At 42.4% G+C, this 23,733-nt stretch overlaps 1 protein-coding gene across 5 annotated transcripts in view; it reads right to left on the reverse strand.

Annotated features, from left to right (window-relative positions):
* NIPAL2 (NIPA like domain containing 2) overlaps nt 1-23,414 on the reverse strand; it is a 52,787-nt gene extending 29,373 nt beyond the window's left edge. For all 5 annotated transcript variants that reach the window (XM_069005206.1, XM_069005205.1, XM_069005207.1 and 2 more), the window contains exons 1-4: nt 23,133-23,414; nt 9,716-9,862; nt 5,655-5,723; nt 1,263-1,434 (exon numbers count right to left, since the gene is read on the reverse strand). In XM_069005206.1, the coding sequence (XP_068861307.1) occupies nt 1,263-1,434; nt 5,655-5,723; nt 9,716-9,862; nt 23,133-23,258 (514 nt within the window). In that variant the 5' untranslated portion in view covers nt 23,259-23,414. The remainder of the gene's footprint in view (nt 1-1,262; nt 1,435-5,654; nt 5,724-9,715; nt 9,863-23,132) is intronic.
* Between the last annotated feature and the right edge of the window lie 319 nt (nt 23,415-23,733).

The following is a 23,733-nucleotide window of genomic DNA, read 5'->3' on the forward strand; positions in this document are numbered from 1 at the left end:
TATTCTTTGATGTTCAGAGATGTCTGACAATGCTTACAATTGTTAAAGATATAACTACTGCCACCAAAATCACACTGGGATATGTCATATTAATTTACATTTTCAACTGAGGTAATATCTCATTCCTTTCTTTGAGAAATCTTTCCTACTATGAAGAACTAACATGGCTTTATAAGTGAAATTCTGCAATAGTTTAACATTAAAGGTTACAGTAAATTGCCTGCAGTTTCCTTCCCCCTCTCTCTCTGCTGAATTGCACCCACACATGGTTAGCTGCTTCCTTCCACTGCAGCCAGGCAGTCCACTGGGAAGATAATTCATCTTTTCTACCTCCCTGTGGAGAATCGCTCACTGCAATGTCACTTCCAAGCATGCAACTGGTAGCTGCTGGCCATGAACTGTTATCACTTGCAAATAGCAAGTAAATGAGCTCCAGCATGTTCAGAACTGTTGAGATATTTCAGTCCTGGATGTTTCAGCTGTGGATGTGAAGTGACTAGGTTAAGGGATGCAGCTGCACCCTGTACTCCTGTTTTTACAGCCTCTGTACAATATTTCCCTGTCTACCCTGCTTTACACTAGTACAACATGAAGACATATTTTTAAATGTGTTACTTTGTCAAAGAAACAGACATACTGTCTGAGCACCTTAATAACAAAAAACCCCACATGAAGTAAAGAGCGAGATCATATCACTGCAGCTAAAGTCCAATTAATCTGTACATAAAAGAACAAATGAACATGTCTAATAATGCCTGTAAGTGTACTAAATATTTCTGGAAATTCTAGGCCCTTTTTGTCGCACACTCCAGAGAGTCAAGCAAGTTTACCCACATCAACATGAATCATGGTGATGGGCAGGGAAGAGGTAGCAGAAACCACTTGCTGTGATGGTAACACAGCAAATACGCTGTAGGTACTCAGGATCAGAGCTCAGCTCTGTGCGTGCAGCAGGATGCCAGTCCCCCTCTTTGGGAGCTTGCAGAGCTGGCAACAGTTACAGCACTGGGCAGGAACTAGCAGAGCACAGAGTGACGCAAAAGACAAAACCATGGAAAAAGAAATATATTAGAAGAGTCTTTGGTTTAAGTAGACAGTTTTTGTCAAACTGTCAGCTCATGTAATTATATGAATAATTTCAAACCACGACATTAACATTTTCCTCTTGTTCCTGCTGCAGTTTCTGTGGTATTATTCCTCTAGCCACAAGCAAGCATTTGATTAAAGCATATACCCAAGCAAGAAATGGCAAATCGTCTCACCTATAACAGAAACACATCCCAGTGGAGCGACAAGAGCAATGGGGGCGAATCCGTAGGCTGTGAAATTGCCCACCTCTCCAAGCCCTAGGAGGGCAATCCCACACCACCATAGCTTGCTCGTGTAGTAGGGTTTCTGCTCTGCTTGGCAAACCAGTCGGCGATGAGCGCATTTCTAGAAAATTAATTATTAGGAACAGGCATGAATAGAAAGACTTCCATTGTGTTCTTATGTCTGACAAAAGGGGAATAATTAAGGGGGTTGTCAACTTCAAGTTGCAGGTGCATCGAGGTTTTCTTTTTAAACATGATTTGGAGCTTGTTGCTGCAGAGCTTTGTGTTAACTCAGTGCTGCTTCAGATGTGCTTTCTCAGCCATGGTGGAAAGGGCTGAAAAGTTAGGCCTCTGAATAAACCCAAAAAATGCTAAGTGAGTACTAGCTAGTGCTTCCTAGCTATCACCACACACATCTGTTCTTGTCTCAAAGCAAAGCTCAGCAGTTGTGCTCTGAATCTGGAAACACTCAAAGGCAGGAGACAGGGCAGAATCAGAACTGTGGCAACAAACTGGGACAGGAGGAACAGACAACAGGGTGTTCCTGTCCATGAAACCTATCCTCACCAGAAATATCATTTCAAAATGGAAAAGGCAGCACTTAATCACATGTTCTGTAGGGAGGACTCTAAATTAATTAAATAGAATTTATGATTTGGCTACAATCTCCTGTTTGACCTTAGAAGGAGATCATAAGTAAACCATTATTTTCTAAAGAAAAAACAGTTGGCACAGGTATAACACATACTCAAGTAATACTTCATCAACACTTCCTGGTACGTGAAGAAGGTATCATTGACACAAGTCGTAATTGTTTTCTCTCTGGCTGTACAGCAAGAACCTGTACATGGAACGGTAATTTGTCTTTGATCACACTGATCTTCTGAAATAGAGTCCAGGCAGTCTCCATCAAGAAAGTGTCGTAACTGGGAATGATGCAATGTTTACCACATTAATTCTGCAGATTATCATTTCCTTTCTTAAATTGCTCTCCAGTTTCTCTGCACATGGGTCAAAAAAGGTGGGAATCAAATGATACAGTTATTACAGTACAAGTGGTGGTAAAAGAAATTTTTTTCTCCGTCACTTGCTATCTGACTTTAGAAGTCTCCCTGCAGAGCCTGGGGAGGTTGTAAAGAATTTTCCTCATACTCTCATCCTTCTCTGTAGGCTACTTGATAGAGTATGGACCAAACAGCAAAGTCTGTAACACCCCATAGTCTTAGTCAGTGCCATTATTGGAGCTTCATGCTGTGGAACCTGTTCAAGGGATGAAATTCTAGGAAGAAGTTTAGCCCTCCAAGGAGAAAAAGAGCAAAAGAAAATCAAACTTGAGACACACATTCTTCACAGTAACATCCAGGATTTTCCATTTTTATAAGCAAGGAAACAAAAAAAGTCCAACGAAGATACAGATGAAATTAATTTTAAATAATATTCAAATTATCACTAAAGAATACAAGTTTCTGCCAAAAATTAAATAGGACAAGTTTTTAACTGAATCCTGAGATGTGTTTTCACCCCAGAATCTTGTAGGATTAACTTTTGAGGGCATAGTGAGATTTAAAGATGTGCAGCGAACACAGGATGGAGAGCTCAGCAACTCCCCTACAGCCTTCGTTCTCCAGATGTTCATCTTCTCTGCACAGTAATGTGTGCAAATGGTATTTAGGCGGAGGCTGTTTATAACTCAGTTATAGCTGCTAGAGGGAGGAGAAGCAGGATAATGGACTGCATGATCAGAGAGGGACAGAGAATAAAAAAAATTGGCCTGTCCCATTAATAGGAGTGTGAAAATAAATGTTGAGATCTAGGGAAAGTCATTATTCATATTTAGAAGAATGGAGAAAAACCTAATTTAAAGGATAAAAAATTTCAGTTTAAACTTTCTGTCAAATGGCAGTGAGAGCTATTGGGTTTCCCTAACCAGCATTTAAAAAGCTGATCATTCAAATCCAGGAAGGGCTGTTATGATTATGGCTGTCAGCAGAAGTCTGCCTTTATGCCTCAGTACATCCCCTTGCGAAGCATCTACTTTGACATCCAGTACGCTCGGCAGACAAAAGATGTGAAGTCTGAACAACCTCATCATTATGGCTAGACTGAATTTCTACTTCACTTTTCTTCACCTCTACCCTTCCACTTCAACTTCTGAGGTTTTCCTAGAGCCTGTCCTAGTGCTGTCACCACCAGCAGGTTGGAACTCATGTTGGAGAGGCAGCAGTCACCTCAACTTGCCTACCACCTCTGGCTAAACAGGTTTCTTTCTATGGGATTCTCCAGCTAATGATGTTTAAAATAAGAGGGAACCACTGAAGAACCTTCTACCATTAATGAAGTGGGTTACTATGAATAGAGGATTTCATATTCCACAACTTTCTGTTTCATCCTTTACAGAAAAAGCAAGAAATAGCTTTATATGAGGCCTGTACAACTTCTAAAATACTAGCTAGCAAAAATACTTCTTCTGGACAATTTACACAACAATGTTTTCTGTGCTTTAAAAACTTTTGTTAGAAGACCTAAAAATACAATGAAGTCTACAAGATAGAGATTATAATGAAAAATTTAACTTTCTACTGAGTATGTATTCTAATTATTAAAACAGAAAGGATTTTATAAATGACATCCCACAACCCTTTACCACAGTTGTAAGGGTGGCACCTCCCATTACTTTTATGATTTAAATAGTATTTACTCAGATTATTTTATCTTAATTGCAGAAAAAAAAGCTGAATTGGTCGAAGTTGTTTTGGGGTCCAATATTCTTAAAACCTTTATGCCTTTATGCATTTATGGGACAGGTCCTCAGGGAGCAAACTCAGAAAGATGCCCTCTTTGATCTGCTGCTTGTCAACAGAGCAGATCTCGTCACCAGTGCGGTGACTGGCGCCATCTTGGCCACAGAGACCACGAAATGCTCGAGTTTAAAATCTTTGTTGACAGGAGGAAAAGTGCAGCAAAACCTCAGCTCTGGACATGAGGAGAGCAGACATCAGGCTGCTCAGGGAACTAGTTAGAAAAGTCCCCTGGGAAATGTTTTTGTAGTGCTGGGGTCTGACAGTGCTGGTCACTTTTTAAACATCACCTCCTAAGAGCACAGGAGCAGCAATTCTCCAGTGTCAGAAGTCAAGCAGAAGAGGCAGAAGACTGGCTTGGCTGAACAGGGATCTTCCCTTGGAAATAAGAGAAAAAAGGAAGGTGTGTGCCCAGTGGAAGCAAGGTCAGGTGACTTGGAAAGAATACAGAGATGCAGCTTGCCACTGTAGGGAGAAAGTTTGTGTGGCCAAAGCTCAGCTGGAGTTGAAGATGGCCAGAAATGTGAATGACAATAAAAAGAGATTTTTCAGATATATAATAGCAAAAGGTAGCATAGAAATAACATCAGCCTGTTACAGGATGAGGATGGTCACTTCACAAACAGGGACATGGACAAGGCAGAGGTGTTTAAGGCATTCTTTGCCTCTGTCTTCAACCAGGATGACAGACCAAGGGGGTGTCAGTACCCTGAGCTGGAGGACCATGGCTGTGAGAATGATCAAATCCCAGCTAACCCTGAACTTGTTCAGGATCTATTGCTCCAGCTGGATCCCTACAAATCTATAGGGCCTGATGGGATTCATCCAAGAATCCTCAAAGAACTAGCTGATGTAATTGCAAAGCCTCTCTCGATTGCTTTTCAGCAGTCTTGGGGATCTGGAGAGGTCCCAGCTGACTGGAAGCTGGTGAACACTGTCCTGATTTTCAAGAAGGGCAAGAAGGAGACCCTGGAAAATACACACCTGTCAGTCCCACTTCAGTGCCAGTAAAATAATGGAAGAGATTATTCTGGGACGTATTGAAAAATACCTGGAGGACAACATAGTCATTGGCCACAGCCAGCACAGCTTCATGAGGAGAAAGTTCTGCTTGTCAAACCTCATTTCCTTCTATAATAGGGTAACCCACCTAGTTGATCTAGGAAAGGCAGTTAATGTAATCTTTTTGGACTTAATCAAAGCTTTTGATATTGTCTCTCATAGTATCCTTCCTTCCTCCCAGGTTCAGTGGGACCACAAGTGAGTCACAGCTGGTATTTCCTTCTGGCACATTCAAAGGAGGAGGAGTTATAACCATTTCTTCTATTCCTGTATGACAATCACAGCACAGAACAGGTTGAGAGCTCCCAACAACTCCCAACTTACAGCAACTACAGCAGGGCACTGCTAGATTACAGTTAATGAAAGAGAGAAGGTTTATTAAATACAACAGTTTTGCATTTTGAACGTCACCAAAACCAAACTGCAATGGAACTACTTGCTAAATGTAAACAACTCTGAATAAAGAGAAACCATATCATACCTGTATATTCAAAGAGACACTAATGAGAAAATTTGAAGCAGCAGCAAGTAAAACTCCCAAGAGCTGAGTCTGCAAATCACAAAACAAAGAAATACAAAAATACTTATTAGTTTAAGAAGAACAATATAATGGTGGTTTTCTCATAGCACATTATAACCCAATCAAAACCAAATTATTTTACTTTTCAGTCACTGAGTTCATGCTGCAGTGAGTAAAGTGATAAATACCTCTGCACATTTGTCTAGGGCTTAAGTAGTAAACAAGTGGAAATGGAAAGGGCATGTCAGTGGTTTGCTGTCCTTCAGTACAACACCTTCTTAAATCTCATGAATGAAAAATCTAGGCAGGTTTCCATTGAAAACCACATACCGGGTTTTTTCCCCCAGAAAAGGACCTGTTTTTTACATTACCCTAAAGGAAAATCATTATCAATCAAACCATTCCTATTGGAACACCATTATCTTATGTGTTAACATATCCACCATTTGACAGGGCAGCCAGGATCATAGGTTTCCTGACAGTTGCTTTAGTGTATTGTGTTATTTAATCAAATAATTTCCTAATCAGACTGTCTAATTTTCAGTAAGATTTGCAAATTTTCTATGAAGCCAAGGAATTAAAAACATTCAAGCAGGATTCAATATTTTGGAAAGCAGTCATTTAAAGATGCCATTTCAGCAAGGTCAAACAACAGGTACTTGATAGAGCTCCCTGTCCACTTTCAAAATGTTCTAACACATTGCAAGCCATCCATCCTAAGTGTATTAAAAACACAATCAAGGTCACTTCTACAGAGCTGTCAGGAGCCCCATTAGCTTGTAGAGAAGACAAACTTACCATCCACTTTTATAAACAAGGTCATGGTAATATAACCCAGCATAACAACTGTTTGCAGGCTGTAAAGCACCATCCAACTCCATGCTCACAGCCTCAGGTTTCATGATACTTATCCAAGAAGGTCCCTGGACAACTCTGAACAGGCAGTGCCTACCAGCCACAGAGACTGTTCCCCGTCAACATTTATAAGGATGTTGTCCAGCAAGCACGTGGGGGGGAGATTGCTGCTGTGGCTAGATATTCCAAGACTAAGAAAAGGCATTCTCAAAAGTGTGAAGGAACAACAGCCTTATTACAAATCGATTATAATATTCTTACTTAAGCCAAACAGCAGAATGCAACCATTTCCAGCCCATATGTTTCTGTAGTGGCTTAGAGTCGGCAGGAGAAGCAGACAACAGAACTGCTCCAAGTGAAGTGCTTGTCTGCCTGCCAGGTGTCACCAAGATATGACTGATGGGTGCAAGGGGATTCAGAGACAAGAATGCAGGAAGTGAGAGGGCTCCCTCTGCCAACTATTACAGCATCAGTGCCCCAGCCTGGGTACAAGAAGTGTTCAGTGAGAAGCATTACTCAAGAGTTCAGCCCATAGCTCTTCTGGTGCATGGCCACTGGAGGTCCTTCCCCTCTTGCATCGTCTCCTCAGGATCCTCCAGTGGGTGTTCCAGCAGCATGTTCTGGGCTCTCACACACACACTGTGTTTTTCACGCTCTGGGAACACATGTCACTGGAGCCAGTGGGAAGTGTGTGATGACACATCTCAGCACACCGCAGCACAGACGTCTCTGCTGAGATCAGCACTGTTACAGGGACACAGCAGCCTCCTTCCACTCTGGGGAAGTGCTGTCACATGGACACCACCCCGGCCTTGCAGAAGCAGAGGGGTTGGGTTTTGCTTCCTTATGCCTTAATGCTCTAGCATCAAATCCTGAGCACTGATCTTGCCCAAAGTTTGACAACTTCATCCTGCACACACAGCAGCTTCAAAAAACAGCAACTAAATAAAAACATTTTTATTGCTCCCAAAGACTTGTACTGTTAAAATGACAACATGCTCCCTTGTGAGGAGGTGGAGAAGTGGCCTTGTCAGCCCCGCCATGAAGTGTTTAAGAAAAAGGAGACAGCAGGGAATAGAAAGCAGAAACTGCCACTTCATTTACCCCATCGTCTTATTGCACTTACATTAGTAATTGTAACAAATCCCCACTAGTCCCAGCAGAAAACTCAGTCTCTCTGCGGCTCTTTTTCTTCCAGAGGCTGATTTTTATGGCTGCATCTCAGGATGCAACCCCTTGCAGCTCCTTCCTCCCAATTTTCCACTGGGGGTCACAAACACTGCTCAGGACTCAGTAGGCAACCAGCACCCCAGGAAAGAAACACCACTGATCTTAAGCCAGACCTCAAAAGGGTCTCCATCCAGCTCTGGAGGTAAAACTTGAATGCAGCTGGTGAGCAGAGGATGAGGTCATGTGTTCCATTGGTCATTTAAAATAATGTGCTAAATCAGATCCATGTGTGGGTACTGATGATGACCTGAGTGTGTGCCCTAGAGGCTGTGAATCAAATCTCCAACAGTGGGTTTTCCAATGCCCTGCGTCATGGGTGTCCTCCCTAGAACAGCAACTGCTTTTGCACCACAGTGGTTGCTTCACCAGGTACGTGTGAGCTTGGCTCATATATCACTGTGGGACACATAAGATTTCTGTCATGATGACCAACCTGTGTCTGAGCAGAAACCATCTTAAAAATGTCAATTCTCTTCCTGGAGAATCACAGAATGGTTTGAGTTGGAAGGGACCTTAAGTATAATTTAATTCCAGCCTCTCTGCCATGGGCAAGGACACCTTCTACTACACCATGTTGGTCAAAGCCCCATCCAGCCTGGCCTTGAACATTTCCAGGGATGGGGTATCCAAAATTTCTCTGTGCAAGCTGTTCTAGTGCCTCACTACCCTCATTGTGAAAAGCTTCTTCCTTGTACCTAGTCTAAATCTACCATCTTTTATCTTACAATCATTACCCTGTGACACTCCTCTGTGCCTAACTTAAGCAACCTCCTAGTCTGTGCACAAGAAAAAACAGCACATGTGTATGATCAACACAAATATGTAGTGGCAGTCTGGGCTCAAAACTTACCCTCATAGCTCAAGGTCATTTTATTGCAATGACCACATGTTTCACCTGAGCATTGCATACATACTGCAGTGCCTGCTCCAGGCTGACAGGTGTTAATGAGCTCTGCTTAGCATGATGATAGCACCAGGCTTCCAAACGCAGGGCTGAACAGACTCCTAAAGATTGAGAGCAGAGTACGATGCCCTAAGGAGGTCAAATATCACATGGATCCATTCAGGGAGATGAGATGAAGGTACAGTAACACCATGCAGCTACAGCATGGCAAAATTGTCTCATGCAGGTACATACTCGCACATTCTTAAATAAATAAAGGGGAAAAAAACACAGTAAAGAGGAAAAGTACATTGCAAACATCTCAAATCAGAATGAATACTAAATCAGCAGGTAATTTCTAAGGAACCAGGGTTATCACATACAGCAGCACTCAAACAGAAGAGAAAAAATAGGATAGCATATCTCAGGCTAGTAAAACCACACACAAATGAAAGATGACCAGCAATTGGAGACAGATCACAAAATGGTTACTGTATTGCCCTAAAGGCCACCAGAGTCCTTCTGTTCTCATCTTATCATGTGAGAGGCTTCCTTATTTGTGCAGTGTCTGCCATTTAATATCCTTCAGAGACTAAAGGACTGGTGGAACAGCCAGTTTAATAAGTAATAAACATGATATTCTCTGAGTTTCCAGTTGTGATATCCAGTTGTGATATCATCCGCAGCACTGCAGAGCTTCCCACACATAAGTCTCAAGACAAACCTCAGCTGGGGAATTCAGTTGCAGACAACTTCAGATCCATGGTACTACTTCAGTCAACTAAGGACTTCTACAGGAAAGAGCTTTAAATATTCAAAACTGTTGGCATAAATTGCAAGTTTCTTCATCACCGAAACATCTGTCTGAGCATACAGGCCACTTTGTCAGACCCCAGATTTCAAACTGTTGACACATTCTTCCAGTGCTTCCAAATGCATGAGGCTTGTCACAGAAACATCTTGCCCTTAAGTTTTCCAGAAAATAAAAAACAATACAGAAATTTAATTTACTTCACCTTAATATGTTTTGGAACAAGCCATGGAAGTCACCTACCCACTTTGAAGTCCTTTCTAGATAACCCCTGGGTACACAGACCATGGACTGACATTGTGGATCTGCCAACGTTTTCCTTGGTGGCAAAACAGGCTTGATGAATGCCTTCTTCTGGCCTGCCACTCTCTCACTGCCTTGCTTAAGCACCTGAAATAATCCATCCAAAATATACCCCGTTACCATTATGTTCTTTATAAGTTACCTGCCAGTGTTTAACACTAAAGGTGGGTCAAAATTCACAATCCACAGGAAGGGTTTTAAGCTGGTGACCCTGTGCAGTTTGTCAAGGGTGACACTGACCTGCACAGGGGCTGCCAGAGGGAACAAGCTCAAGAAATGGCAAATTCACCTCAAGCAAGGCACTCTCAGTGCTCACCTGGCATCCCCATCCCGGCCACATGAGAGTCCTGCACAAGCTGAGGCGTGGGCAAAGGAGGTTTGAACCATCAGTCAGGAGAAATCCATTTGCCACGTGGAGTGGCAGCACATTGCTACTCAAAATAAGTGAATGGGTACGGTCCTGCTTCCAGCACTCAGGCAGGACCTGATGCTTATTTATCAGAGCACCTTTTCACATCATTTTGAAAGTATTTTAAAATGATATTTTAAATGCAAAATCTCTATTTATTGTCAAAGTAAAATAAGGGGTTTATGGCAAATGAAATCTGTATCTTTGGCAATAATTCTAGTAAGTTTATCACTTGCAGACTAAAATCTGCATTGGAGACTCAGTTATATGGTGAAATGCAATTTATCCTTATTACATGTGTGTTTTCCTAAAGCACATTAAACTGCAGTTGCCAGGTCTGTAAAATGAAAACTTAGAAAAAGGAACTTAACTTGCATTGACTAAAAGGTATATGCCATTATTTATGGAAACTTGCTATGGCTATAAATTGAACTGATGAGCAGGAAAAAACCTAAACACTTTAAATGTCTGGTTTTGGCTCACTCATCAAGGCTAGTTAAACTGTTGCTCCTATTTTTTCTTGATTTCTCTATGTATTTGTGATCTAAAGGTATTCCCAACAAATTTAATGGCATGTACTGTTTCAAAAGCTATGCACCATTTCCAATAATTGGGATTTTGTCAGACCTCAATGGATCTCATTAAAAAAAAAAAAAGAGAAAGGGGTGGAACATGTTCTGAACTTCCAATTATGAGTTAACTCTGAAGCAAGAGGAATTTAGAGTCCTTAACAAAAAACATATTTTTCAAAGAGCTACCATGTGGAATTGGGAGAGGCTTATCATTTAGCTATTATTATTCACAGAGCTCTGGCTGTACTCAGTGCTTTACAGATGTATAAATAAAACAAGGTCCTTATTTCAATGGTTTTCATAGTGCTATTCATATGCTCAGATATGGGTTAAGGTCCATATGAAGTACTGAAGGACAGCTGAAATAAGAGTAAAAAGGCAATTACCAGTGTGGGAACATGAAATGAAAATACATTTGATTTGTTTCTTGTGACGCAAAAGAAAAAGGACATTGTTCAATATATGAGAAGGAGAGAATCAAAAGATTTGGCATCATCTTTGTTAGGAATAGAGAGAGGAGACTTGGTAACTACATTACCTCACAAATTTAAAATATATCTTTTTCCAGAAAAGTGACAAATTGCAAAGGCTGGAATGAGAGCCTGGTAAGTTATGAAAAGGTGGGGGAACTTGAGAGGATACAGCAACTATGGAAGTGGGACTCTTTTATTTATCTCCCTGTTTTAACCACTTTCATGAGATCCTATTTATATTCATCACACTGATTGTTTTAATTAATATGCATAGCAGTTAACAAACCAAGCTGGAGAACATGAACTGTAAAATAAAGTAACTAAAGTAACTTTTGATATGCTTACTAAGGTTATATACAAACATATCCACCCACAGTACTGTTAACGAGCCTAGAATGATAGAGTTATTTAAATTGAAAAAGACCTCTAAGATCATTCAGTCCAACAATTAATCCAGTACTGCCAAGTCCACCACTAAACCCTAAGGACCACATCTACACATCTTTTTAACACCTTCAGGAATGGTGACTCAACCTCCATCCTGGGCAGACTGTTCCAATGTTTAAGAACCTTTTCTATGAAGAAATTTTTCCTACTGTACTATTTAAACCTTCCCTGACACAACCTGAGGCAATTTCTTCCTGTTCTATCACATGTTACTAGGGAGACAAGACTCACCCACCTCACTACAACCTGCTTTCAGGTAGTTTTAAGAGACCACTATGAGTAGCAATTTTTTTTCCTTTTTGAAGAGTTAAAATGAAACCCCTCGACTCCTAAATTTTAATTTCTTATTCTCAGGAATGAAATCTTAAAACTAGAAATAAGTGGGAGAATGGAGAAGGAGCAGAATGGATTTTTACACTGTTTCTGTGAATAGCCTGTGATACTTTGGGACACTTTAGTTTCTGGGATATTTTGCTGCATACTCAAAGATCATTTCATGTTTTTAATAATGCCTGCTAGATTGCAAATAAAAACCTCTCCAATGACTGTATAAAAACATCAATCATAGCTGAAAACATCTTAATAAAAAGATTTTCTCAAGTACCATCACATATCGTCTCCATGGCAACTACAGAAATTACATACCAGGAAAAGCAAGAATAGGATTATAAACTTTTGTCAGTTTCCAGGTTCCACAGGAGAAACAGGTAGGCAAGCTAGCACTGCCTGACCAGCTTCTCCCTCAAAATGGCCAGTTGGCTTGGGGATACACTTCTTTTGCTTTCCAGGGGCAGGCTTTCTGGATGTTCCTGTTCAACCCAGTCTAATTCCTGGTGTACAAGGTAAGGTCCAAGCTAGACCACTCCAAGCCTAGGTATATTAATCCCCAGAAGCTACAGTCTGCCTCACATTGAGAAGCTGTGTTGTTCCTATCCTTGCTTAATGTGGTTCCCTGGACCCCTAAACTGAGAGCCAAAGAGGTAATACAAGGCTTATAGGAAGATGGAGGCAAGCTCAAAAGGGAGCTATCTGAACAACTGAGTAAATAGTGCTGTTAAGTGTTACATCAGGCAGGGCAAGGCACAAGGAGTACTCTTGGAGAGATGTCTCACTCTGCATGTACACACAACCTCTGCATGTACACACAAACGTGCCTCCAAGCACAGATAGCTCATTCCCTCTTGTTATTGTAGTACAAGTCTCGCTGAAGCACAAATGAGCTATTTCTGACTCTACCTCAATCAGAAACAGAAAACCCTGACAGAAATGTAATACATTATTTACCAAATCCTCAAAAGAATTTTTATATGAAATTCTCCCTTCACCAGTTGAGAGGAATGGCATGTCTCTTCCAGCATGCACTCTCCAGTATCACTTTCAAACAACGGCAGGCTTGTCTCCCATTCTGACTCAAATAATCTTCTGTTAGCTGTAACTAGCCCTTCCTTTGATCTTCACAGAAAATGCTGCTCCAAGTCACAACCTGAGTGAACATGCTCAGTTGTTGAAACACGGAGTCACATATGTCAGACAGGTATAAACACAGGCAGGAAATCACAATGCTTACAAGCCAGTGGCATTTCAGAAATATTCTAACAGGACTAACAACAGGGGACGGAAAAAAAGAACAGACCTGACTGCATTTAGAATGAAGTTGGATCCATCTGTTAAAAAAATTACTTGATTTTATGGCAGGGGAATGAGCAGCCCAAAGGCCCTTCCAGTCTGCTGTTCCTGCAGAGGAGGGGTGTTCTGTAATCATTCCTTGCTTTCCTTCCTGCACCTCTTGCACTTGGCTCTCCTAGTTTCATTTCCAGAGAGAGTGTTAATCATTTACAGATAGTTCCTAACGCAAAAAAAATGAGTGGACTCCAGAAGGCAGAACCTTCTGCTTAGCAGCATTATTCATTTAAATATAAACAACTGCTAGATTATCAGTGATGATCTAAAAACAAGAGGTCCTGCACTCTGAAATATTCACACGTATGTAGATGGGTGCATACACACACAAACACTCTGTTGGATGCTTTTAATTTGCAGATACTTATGTTCAAAACTGTAAGATGTAAATCTTGGAATAAAAAAACAAACTCTAAAGAAGTGGTCTCACATGCAAGTTTCTTGCAAGGGCCTGAGATACAGGTAGCAGGCTGGTGTTTGCTCAGCTGTCTCCCTGTGACACATTACAGTTGGACATTTGGATATTTTACTACAAACTGTAGTTTACTGGTTTAAAGTATAAAAGTATTATTAGCATTTTGCAATTCATGGTCAATGCTGGCATAAAGAGTAGGTGTTTAGCTCACAAAGATTCAAAGCATCTACTTCATAGCTGCTTTCTGCAAGAGAAAACTAAGATCAGTGTAGCTGAATGATCCCTTCTATGTACCTTTAACACCTTTTAATGTGCTCTGTTGTACTTACAGAGATAACAAGGCAGTGATGCTTTTCCCCCTAGTTTTGAGTATTGTTGGTCTTTCAGCAGCTGTATTTCATGTGGATTCTCCAATATAGAACTTGCTGTCTTTTTTTTTCTGGTATTTTAGCATTAGTATAGGATATAATGGTACATATGATATAACTTCTTCTTGACAGGGATTGCTATGGAAATGGGGTCAGGAAGTTAAATTCCTTTTCAGGAATTAAAGAAATGAAGGAGAACTGAGTACTCTTTTCATGAGCCAGATGCTATTATCTCTCACATGCATGCTTTTTAAACCATGCACTGCTCTTCAGTTTGTCCTGGCAGTCTCTGATGTGTAGTTATCACAGCAGCCAGCAGCTCAGCCTCACACAGCTGGAGCCACTCTTCCAGCAAGATGGGGGAGAAAATTGGAAGGGTAAAAGCACAAAAAATTGTGGGTTGAGATAGAGACAGTTGAATAGATAAAGCAAATGCTGCATGAGAAGCAAAGCAATATCAGGAATTCATTCACTGCTTCCCATCGGTGTATAAGTCTTCAGCCATTTCTAGGAAAGCAGTGCTCCATCATGAGTAATGGTTACCTAGGAGGACCAATGCCAAACGTCCCCTTTTTCCCTTCTTCCCCCTGCTTTTTATGCTGAGCATGACACCATATGGGATGGAATATTCCTTTGGTCAGCTGGGGTAAACTGTCCCAGCTGTGTCCCATTCCGGCTCCTTGTGCATCCCCAGCCTACACATTGATGGGGCAGTATGAGAAACAAAACACACCTCAATGCTATGCAAGCACTGTTCAGCAACAACTAAACATCCTGATTGCTAGCAATACTTTTTTCATCACAAAGCCAAAACACAGACCACACAAATTACTATGAAGAACATTAACTCCGGTGAAAACCAGTACAATGGTCAAGAGATGGAGCTAGAATCTTGATCAGGTGAAAGCTGCTATTATTTGACTGAAGCTTCTGCAGATACTACAAGCTGTGCTCTTGGTCATCCTGACAGGATGACTGAGTCACTGCTTCATGATAACATAGACACTGAATGATATAATGTTCATGGTGCTTTAGTCACTGCTGGAAGCAAAAGACTGTTACTGAAAGAGAGAGAAACAAAGGAAAGAAAATAATGTGATAAGAAGTCAGTAAATACAAAAACCTTGTGACAATTACAAAGCAGGAAAAAAAACCCCAAACCACAACAATACCCCCAATAAAAATGGAAAAGAAACATTAAAAAATAGTAGGTTAGAGTCATAAAGCAAAGTAAATGGAGTCACAATCTATTTACTCCCAAGCTGGAGCCCAAAAAATTAAATTAGGTTTTAACTGGGAGTTAACTGTGTGGGTATAAGCCTGTTATGTACACAAACCCCATATTCTGGTTGCTTTTCACAGGAACATCTTTACAGTGGCTGTAACATCTTTACAACATCTTTACATCCTTGGCTGTTGAAGAAAAAGTCTTCAAGTGCAATCTGTATCAGCTGGCAAAATTACTTCATTTTGAGCAGGACGACAGTCAAGTCATCAAACATGTTAGCTAGGACTCTGCTGGAGATTTCAGCTCCCATGAGGCTGATTTAGTTCTAGGGAATTAACTGTCAGCCAGAGGTAGAGCTGTCCACAAGGGGATATGCACTTCTATGTTACTACTTCACCTCAGCCACCATGAAGTCCTGTCCAAGGAGCCAGTATGTGCTTTGCTCTGACCCATTGTTTTCGTGTGTGGAGGGACTTCTTCCAAACCTTGCACTTCACCATAGGCCTGTGCATTACAGGGTTGTTTCTGCAACACACAGCAGGATACGAAGGGAAATATGACCAGAGAGTTGCTGTGTGCCTCATCCAAGAGTTAAACCCTAATGATTCCGTGATTTCTCTTTATCATAGTTCCATAATCTTTCTTCATTTCCCTGTTATGGGAAAAACAGTTCATATCACCAAACGAGGCCAAAGCTTCTAGCCTAGATGATGTAAATCAACCATGAACGTCATTGAGGAGAAGGGAGTTATACCGGTATAACCTCAGTTTAAGCAGAACACATCTGTTTAGGCTGATATTGACTATTTACTTGAGTACACTGCAAACATCCCTTTCTTAAGAGCTCTGCTCCAGGCCTGGTGCTGATTCACACATCAATGGGCTGTTCTCTGAAGCTGCTGGCCACATGTTTCAAAGTCCGTATTAGTCAAAGAATGGAAAGCATATCTCCCAACTGCTCACATTAGTGAATGCCATTCTTCTGGGACAATCCCTGTTGACATTATAAACATGAGCATAACAGTTTATACATCTTACCAAAATTCCACATAAAGTAATCACAGTCTCCAGTTACCAGGTTAGACAAAGGTCCTCACCTCCCTTACAACTGAAGTTCACAGTCTGCAGTTTGTTCATGTTTCTAAAGCCTTGTTTTTTGAGTTTGGTCAAATTTCTACTTGAGTAATTTGTTTTCTTTTGATTCCTTCAAACAGGACTTACTCAGATATGGCAGACTGTTGGAGACAAGCAAGGATAAGATTCAGACATCTTTTTTATCAATGCCCAAAGCAGACTTCAAGTCCATAGGAAAAGAAAGATCATACTTAAGCTCCAAAGAGCAATGAAGTCTTTGGATCACAAAATCATAAGGAGCCAGAGTTAATGAACCAGAAGAAGCACAGATTCAAGGTGGGAGCAACACCACTGCTTTGTGTGGCAGCAGTGTCCTAGATCCACGTAGCAATCTCATGAAATCTTAGGAGCAGACAAGTGTTGGTAGGAGCAGCCAGACTTTCACCCTACGTCACTGCGACTCACAGACATGCTATGAGACTCGAAAATCAACACAGTGGCCACAGCCAATTTAATTTAAAGTCCATTAGTTGTAGACTAGTCTAGAAGATGGGAACAGGAAGTGCAAAGCACTACACTGAGCCAGGCACCTCCAAAGCAGCATAGGGATTTAGATTCATTCCGTGCCTGGTCTTTCCCACTCGATGACTAAGGGAGGAGGAGTACCTGCTCTGCTGGCTCCAGAGTTTAAGCCCTCAAGTCAGTGGCTAAGCTGGATATCAGATACAGCCTGCACTATGCACCTCATCTTTCTGTAACATACCATTTTGAAGCAGTCCAAAGCAAAACTAAATTCTGCACTAGGTAGGATATGTGTAATTAGTGACTCAAGTGTCTTTGTATTTGTCTTCTGCACCCCACTTTCTGACAAATGACTAGTAGTGTAATGTTCCTTACTGCCTAGAAATTTCCTAATTAACATTCTCGAACCTCTTAAAAGAGATTAGTATAATTACAAAGCTCCTGTTTAACTTGCTGTCACCTCAATCATCAGTAAAAAAAAAAGAAAAAATTCAAATGCAAATGTTCTTTAACATCCTCAGAAAAAAAATAAAACTCATTTTACCATAGCATCTGCTGAGAAGAGAAGCATTGAAAACAGTCTAAGATTTGTGAAAAATAGCCCAGTGAGAATGAGGCAACAGATACTCAGACAAGCTATAGCTGGTGCTTAGCACAGCCCCAGCTCTGCAAGAGCATTCATTTCCAGTGTCCTGGATGAGGCACCCAGGAAGAGCTACCAAGACTTCTTCAAAATGAATTGTAAGGTATCAGCCTAAATAAAAGGGTTTTGCTCACCAGCTTCTGTTGTGTCAGGCTAGGAAACATTCCTGCAAGCAGCTCTGCCAGCAATGCTGAAGAGAAGGAGATGTCCAGAATAGATGGACTGTGAGCTCTCCCATCATCAGCATTTGCTTGGGCCTGTGTGCCCCAAGCTCAGAACGTGGAGCTGGGTTTGTTTGCTGTTACCTGCTGCCCAGCACCATGCTGGGCTTGGGAAACTGTCACAGGCACATGACTCCTTCCAGGCTTTGTAGAAGGAACCCAAGCAAGGCAGTAGGAGGCCTGCCAATAACACACACTGGAAAATTCTGTTCTGGGACCCAGAGAAGTGCCTGGTGGAAACTAGATAAGCAGGTCACTCCTCAAGCAGGCTTACAAAACTGCATACTGCCTCCAGTCTTTGGGCTACTTTCCCACTGTTCCAGACCTGCTGCCCCATGTCCAGCCTCCTCTGTGTTCAGAGGTATAAACAGCTCCATGGTTTGCTCCCACTCTGCTTGAAGTGGTTGATGGAAAAAACCCTGTATTTCCCTATGGAATTTGAGAGCTGGGATGATACAGACATGTTTATAGTACTGTGCAAAGGGACAGGCAAGGGGTATGCTCTCCTGTACTTATTTCCCTTACCTTTGAGCAATGAATAAGTTCCCAAGCAGCAGCTGATCTCTCTCTAAGCTGGAGGCTGCAGTCTGTAAGCTGTGTGTTCGTTTCACACCAGAGATGTGATCTTTACATCTGTGGGGACAGCTGATGTTCAGCAACGCAGAATAGGTGTATGAGGTTGAAGAATGATATGGGCAACACTTTCTAACCAGTGTTCAATTTTGCCTTCTCATGTCAGCTTCTTGGTCACACTAAAGCTAATCAGAACACAACCCTCAGCAGATCAGACCTACAGCTCTGACAGAGCCTGAGAGCTTGTGTGCAAGCTGGCTCAGTTGACAGTCCTGCTTTTATGAGCCAGAGCCACAAATTCTTTTCTAGCAGAAACTAGTTAAATGGGCACTAAACCTTGGCAAGTTGCTGGATTCTTGACAGCAGATGGACAACAGAAAACTGTGCAGTGCTTCTTCTGCTTCTAGCTGCAATGGGAATATAGGTGATTCCACCTGAACACAAGGAAGAACTTCTTTACTGTGAGGCTGACAGAGCACTGGAACAGGCTGCCTGGAGAGGTTGTAGAGTCTCCTTCTCTGGAATGATTCAAAAGCCTTTTGGACACAATCCTGAGTAATGTGCTCTAGGGGGCCCTGGTTGAGTGGGGAGATTGAACTAGATGATTTCCAGTGATTCCTTCCAACCTTACCCATTCTGTGATCATGTGCTTCATTGTAACATTTAAGTTTTGAATTCCCCTATGAGAGATTCAAAGAGGTTGCATTTTAAAGGCTGAGCAAAGTCCTCTTCCCAAGTTTTGATTTATTAGGGCTGAAAATAATATCTATTTCCCTAGTACCTAAAAAATGGTATGCATTTTCTCCCAAACACATTTCCCAGTAAGATAAAGGAAACAAACTGTGTGAACTCTGAAATCTGACAGGTAGAGGACAAGAGGATGAAATAGAGTCAGTGTTTTGATACCCTTGTTTGCTTTCAGTGAACAGTTTTAGAATAAAGAGCTGGGGGGATGGTTTTGAAGGGGAAAAACTTCACTGCAGTCTTCACAGATGAGTACACCAGCAGAAAGCTGGGTGAGGACGTTTGCCTCTACTTTCCCCATGCTCAGGGACTGGTTTACTGATTAACCTGAAAAAGCTAACATCTGCAGTGCATCAGGGAGCAGACTGGAGACTGAGGTATCCTACAGAGACCGAGAAAATAGCATTAAAAACCCCTACAAAACACTTGAAGGCGGAAAAAAACCTAGGAGGGTTTGCCTTCACCTTTAACAGCCTTTCTCTTCCTTCTTGCAGAGGAAAGATGTCCTGATTGAAACCCACCTGTGCTGTGGCCATGCTGCCCTTTGACTCCCACCGACACATCCTAGGGACAACTTGACTTACTCTAGAGCTTTTCCTAATTGAAAGCCATGGTTGGAAATGCCATTGCTTAAGTGTTCAAAATACTCTGGTGAATGTGTGTAGGGATGTACCACAACAACATTTTCCTCTGGTGATGGTGCCAGCTAAAGAGACCTTCACTGTCTCTAGGGTGCTTCCTAAGCCAAGGCAAACGGAGAGAAAATCTTTCTCTCCATGGAGACAAAATCTTTCTCTCCATGGAGACAGCTCCCTGCCCTCCTGCCTTGGGTCCCTCACAGCACAGGTGAAGCAGCCCCCACAGCATCAGAAGTACCAGCAGGCACTGTGCTGCCACTGGAAAAAAACAGGACCAAATGATGCTCTCACCTTGCTGAGGCTAGACATCCAGCCCCTAGTAAAGAGGGGTGAGTTGGAGCACTGAAGATGTTCTTCTTGAACAGAATGAGCTAAAAACCTCAATTGTGGCATTCCACACAAAATCTAGATTTCATCTATATGATAGTAGGCAGAGTAGAAAGACCTCTGCAAGAATGTGTTTAATCTGTGGGACTTCTCATCACACCTGATATCAGCCACAGCCGCCCGCTGATGAGACCACACAAGGGATCAGGCACATACTCATGCTTGACAGGCTGAGATATACTGTGAGGGGGCAAGAGGCCACAGATCCATCTGAAGGAACTGTCAGCCTTGTCAACCCCTAAATACAGAGCAGAAATTATTTATTACTACAACCCACAAAATAAGACAATCTTTCGAGGTGAGTGTCTGGGCAGCCAATAATAACTCTGAGTCTATGAAGTGACAGGCAAAGAGGGAAAAAGAAGCAGAAGTGAAATAAATTTCTACCTCTGGCTCAGCTTCTGCACTTGAACGACTACACACAGTGTCCACACGCAACAGATATGTGAAATGCTGAGTCACAGCAGAGTTGTTAGGGGCTCTGAGCACCATGGTCTAGCGGAAGTTGTTCCTGCCCATGGCAGGCTGTTTGGAACTAGCCAGCCTGTAAGGTCCCTTCCAATCCAAACTATTCTATGATTCTATTACATCTGAGCTCTCAGTGACTGTTCTCACCCAGCTGTTTTCTCCTTCTCTGATACAAAGTCAAACCAGGATCAGTACTGTAGATAATAATCTCAACTAATCCTGCAAATTGTTTTTGCCCATAAACAACAATACTGTAAATAAGTAAAAACCTATGAGAAGTCCTGAGGGAAATAAAAATGTATTACACTGAGGCAATTACATACACTTCCTATTAAGCAGACAAAGCCCACATGTTGTGGCTTCTTACACTCATTACTCCAGCAGACACAAAAAATATTACAATATTAGTTTGCAGGAAATACTTCAGGTAACTAAGTACATATTTCATCAGATTTTACTGCACCATTAAACACACTCATATCCCGTAACATACCATGCCTATACAGGGAAGGCTGTGGGAGCACAGGCTTGGGTGTTGCTGATTTCAGAGATGCAGTTCCTCAAGCAGTATAAACCAAGCTATATCCATGCTGATGCCAAGGAGAAATCCTACCTCCACCTTTTTTTCCCCATGACCGTGTAGGCCCCCTTCTACCCTTATGCCAACAGCTAGCATCCAATCAGCCTGATCAGGGACCTTTCAGGAGAATAATCCCAATTAAAACAAAAGACAAAGAAATGTAAAGCCAGCACAAAGGCATTATACTACACAGCCACGTGGACACAGCCACGTGGTCACAGCCACTTTAACTTTGTCCAGGGAGCTGAGTGTTTACAAATATCATTTAAGACTTACTCTAGTGCCATGGATTTCCCTAAGGAATGTGTCAGATCTGCTGCTCCTGTGTAGATGTGCCATGTGGCACTAGGCAACTGCAATTGGCAGCCATGCCAAGCCACTCATGTCTAGGAGCTCTTGAAAGAGGATCTCACTCTTTCACCTCCTGATGGGGTTGAAGGGACTGAAAAATACTCTCTGAAAAATAACTCACCTCAGCTGTCCTGGGATGTTTCCAGGCAGATCAGATCCAGTGCAGTTATGGTCTCTTGTAGAGGGAGAAAAAGAGCTCCTTTTCAAACCAAGAGGACAAAATGACCTCAAGGAAAGGGGAAGGGAAAGAGCCCCTGTGTGAAGACCTGAAACTGGGCTGATCCACTGAATCACAGCCAGGATAGCCATGAATGGCATAATGGAGGAAATTGTTTCTGAGGCTTCCAAAAATGTAAAATGTGAAAATGGGGGTGGACAGAAGAATTTAACTGTTGGAAAAATTATGGTTGGCATCAACACATGACCCATAGTTACCCATTACTGCTCCAAAGCTACAACTAAAGTAAAAAAAAGAACAGAATTTCAGTCTCACACACAGACACCCAAGCAGCTCTAAAAAATTATTAAGGTCTATCCAGAAAACTATCATGTTTAAAAACCAGCAATACTCATGCAACAACCCCAAGGAGTACAGGAGCAGGGCTGGGAGGTTTGCCAAGCAAAAAAAAAAAACCCCACCTTGACATGCCAGGGTGGGGGATTATCCACATGCCAACGGCATTCCCTGTTGCTGCCATCCTCTGGCAGCCATGCAAGCTCACAGCCTTGGGACCATAATTCACAAACCCACAGTAAAACCACTGGCTCCACGTTCTTGTCTCCCAATAAGAGAACCCAGCTCTGGTCCTGGGAAGCACTGCCACCAGCCATCAGCCAGGAGTCCTCCTCACCAGGGAGCTGTGCACAGGAATTCTCAGGTTTCCTTTGCTCTGAGAACATGGGGCTGAAAAATGTGTCCTGCCAAATGGCTATCCACCCAGTAGCAAATGCAGAATCCAGAATGGAAAGTTTTTGGGACCTTCCTCAGGCTATCAGCTGCTACTGGGCTGCTCCTAGAGAAAGGAGAGCAGGTAGCTGCAAGCCATTTTATGCACAATTTATACCAATACTTTACATTGTGAAAAAGTGGTTTGCCTCTTATGCAGAGAAAATCAAGGATGTTGGGTATCCTTCCATGCCTTCTAGTTTGTGAAATAAAATGAAGGGAAAAGGTAAAGGGTTTAATGTACCTCCAATTCATTTTTATTGTTAGCAGATGCTTCAAATTGCTAGTTCTCAGGGACTGCTTCGGCCTCTCTTTTGCAGTTGCCTAAATCCATTGTCAGCACTGACAGTGACAGAAACACAGATGACAAAAACCAGTGATGCTCTAGCACAGGACAGCACAGCTCTGCCCAGTTCCTACGCAGAAAGGACTGCTCAGAGGGGGAAGCCAGGCAGTGCAGGCTGAACAATGGGGTGAAGAGGGAGCAGCGCCAGCAACAAACAGGTGCTGGAATGGGGCTCTTCAGAGGACACAGGGAAGAGGCTGAAATTAGTACCCCCTCTCCCCAAGCCCTCTTGTTCCTGGGCCCCACCATGGTGCCGCACGGTGGGCACTTACCTTGTGTGTGCTGTACCAGGGGCCAGAGAGGGGCCCACTCCCGGTTCCCAGTCCCCCAAAAGATGCATTCCAAGATGCCTGGGATGATGTCCATGTCCCTGCCCTCAGGCCCCAGCCACTGGCCATGCCAGGCACTGTCCCACCAGTGGGAAGGGGTGGCTCTGAGGAGAGGCGAACAGGATGTGAACGTGGCACTCTCTTCCTGGTGTGGGGAAGGCTGCTCACATGGGTCACTGCATGCAGGCGTGTGCCACCAGGGCTGCAATGCTGGTGTGCACCAGGACTCCCTCAGCAGGGGAGCAGTTGTTGCATAGGAGGGGAAGGGGAGCTTGACAGAAGGTTTTGCTGCTCCTTCCAAGTGCATTCAGGTGCCTTTTTTTTCTGTCTCTGGCTTCCCCAATGCCCCACCCTGCTCCGAAGAGGCAGCCTGGGAATTTAACTCCTTCAAATCAGTGCCTAAATCTAATGTTTAAGAATTAATTCCTCACTGCTAGATTGCAAAAGTTAGAAGTTGTTGTTCCCAAAGGCAGATAGTCACTTTCATCAATTCTTATGTTCTGTATTTTTCTCCTATAACTATTTCCTGATTAGTTTCTATGCA

This window comes from Aphelocoma coerulescens, chromosome 2 (genome assembly GCF_041296385.1).
Source record: "Aphelocoma coerulescens isolate FSJ_1873_10779 chromosome 2, UR_Acoe_1.0, whole genome shotgun sequence".
Taxonomy (NCBI): domain Eukaryota; kingdom Metazoa; phylum Chordata; class Aves; order Passeriformes; family Corvidae; genus Aphelocoma; species Aphelocoma coerulescens.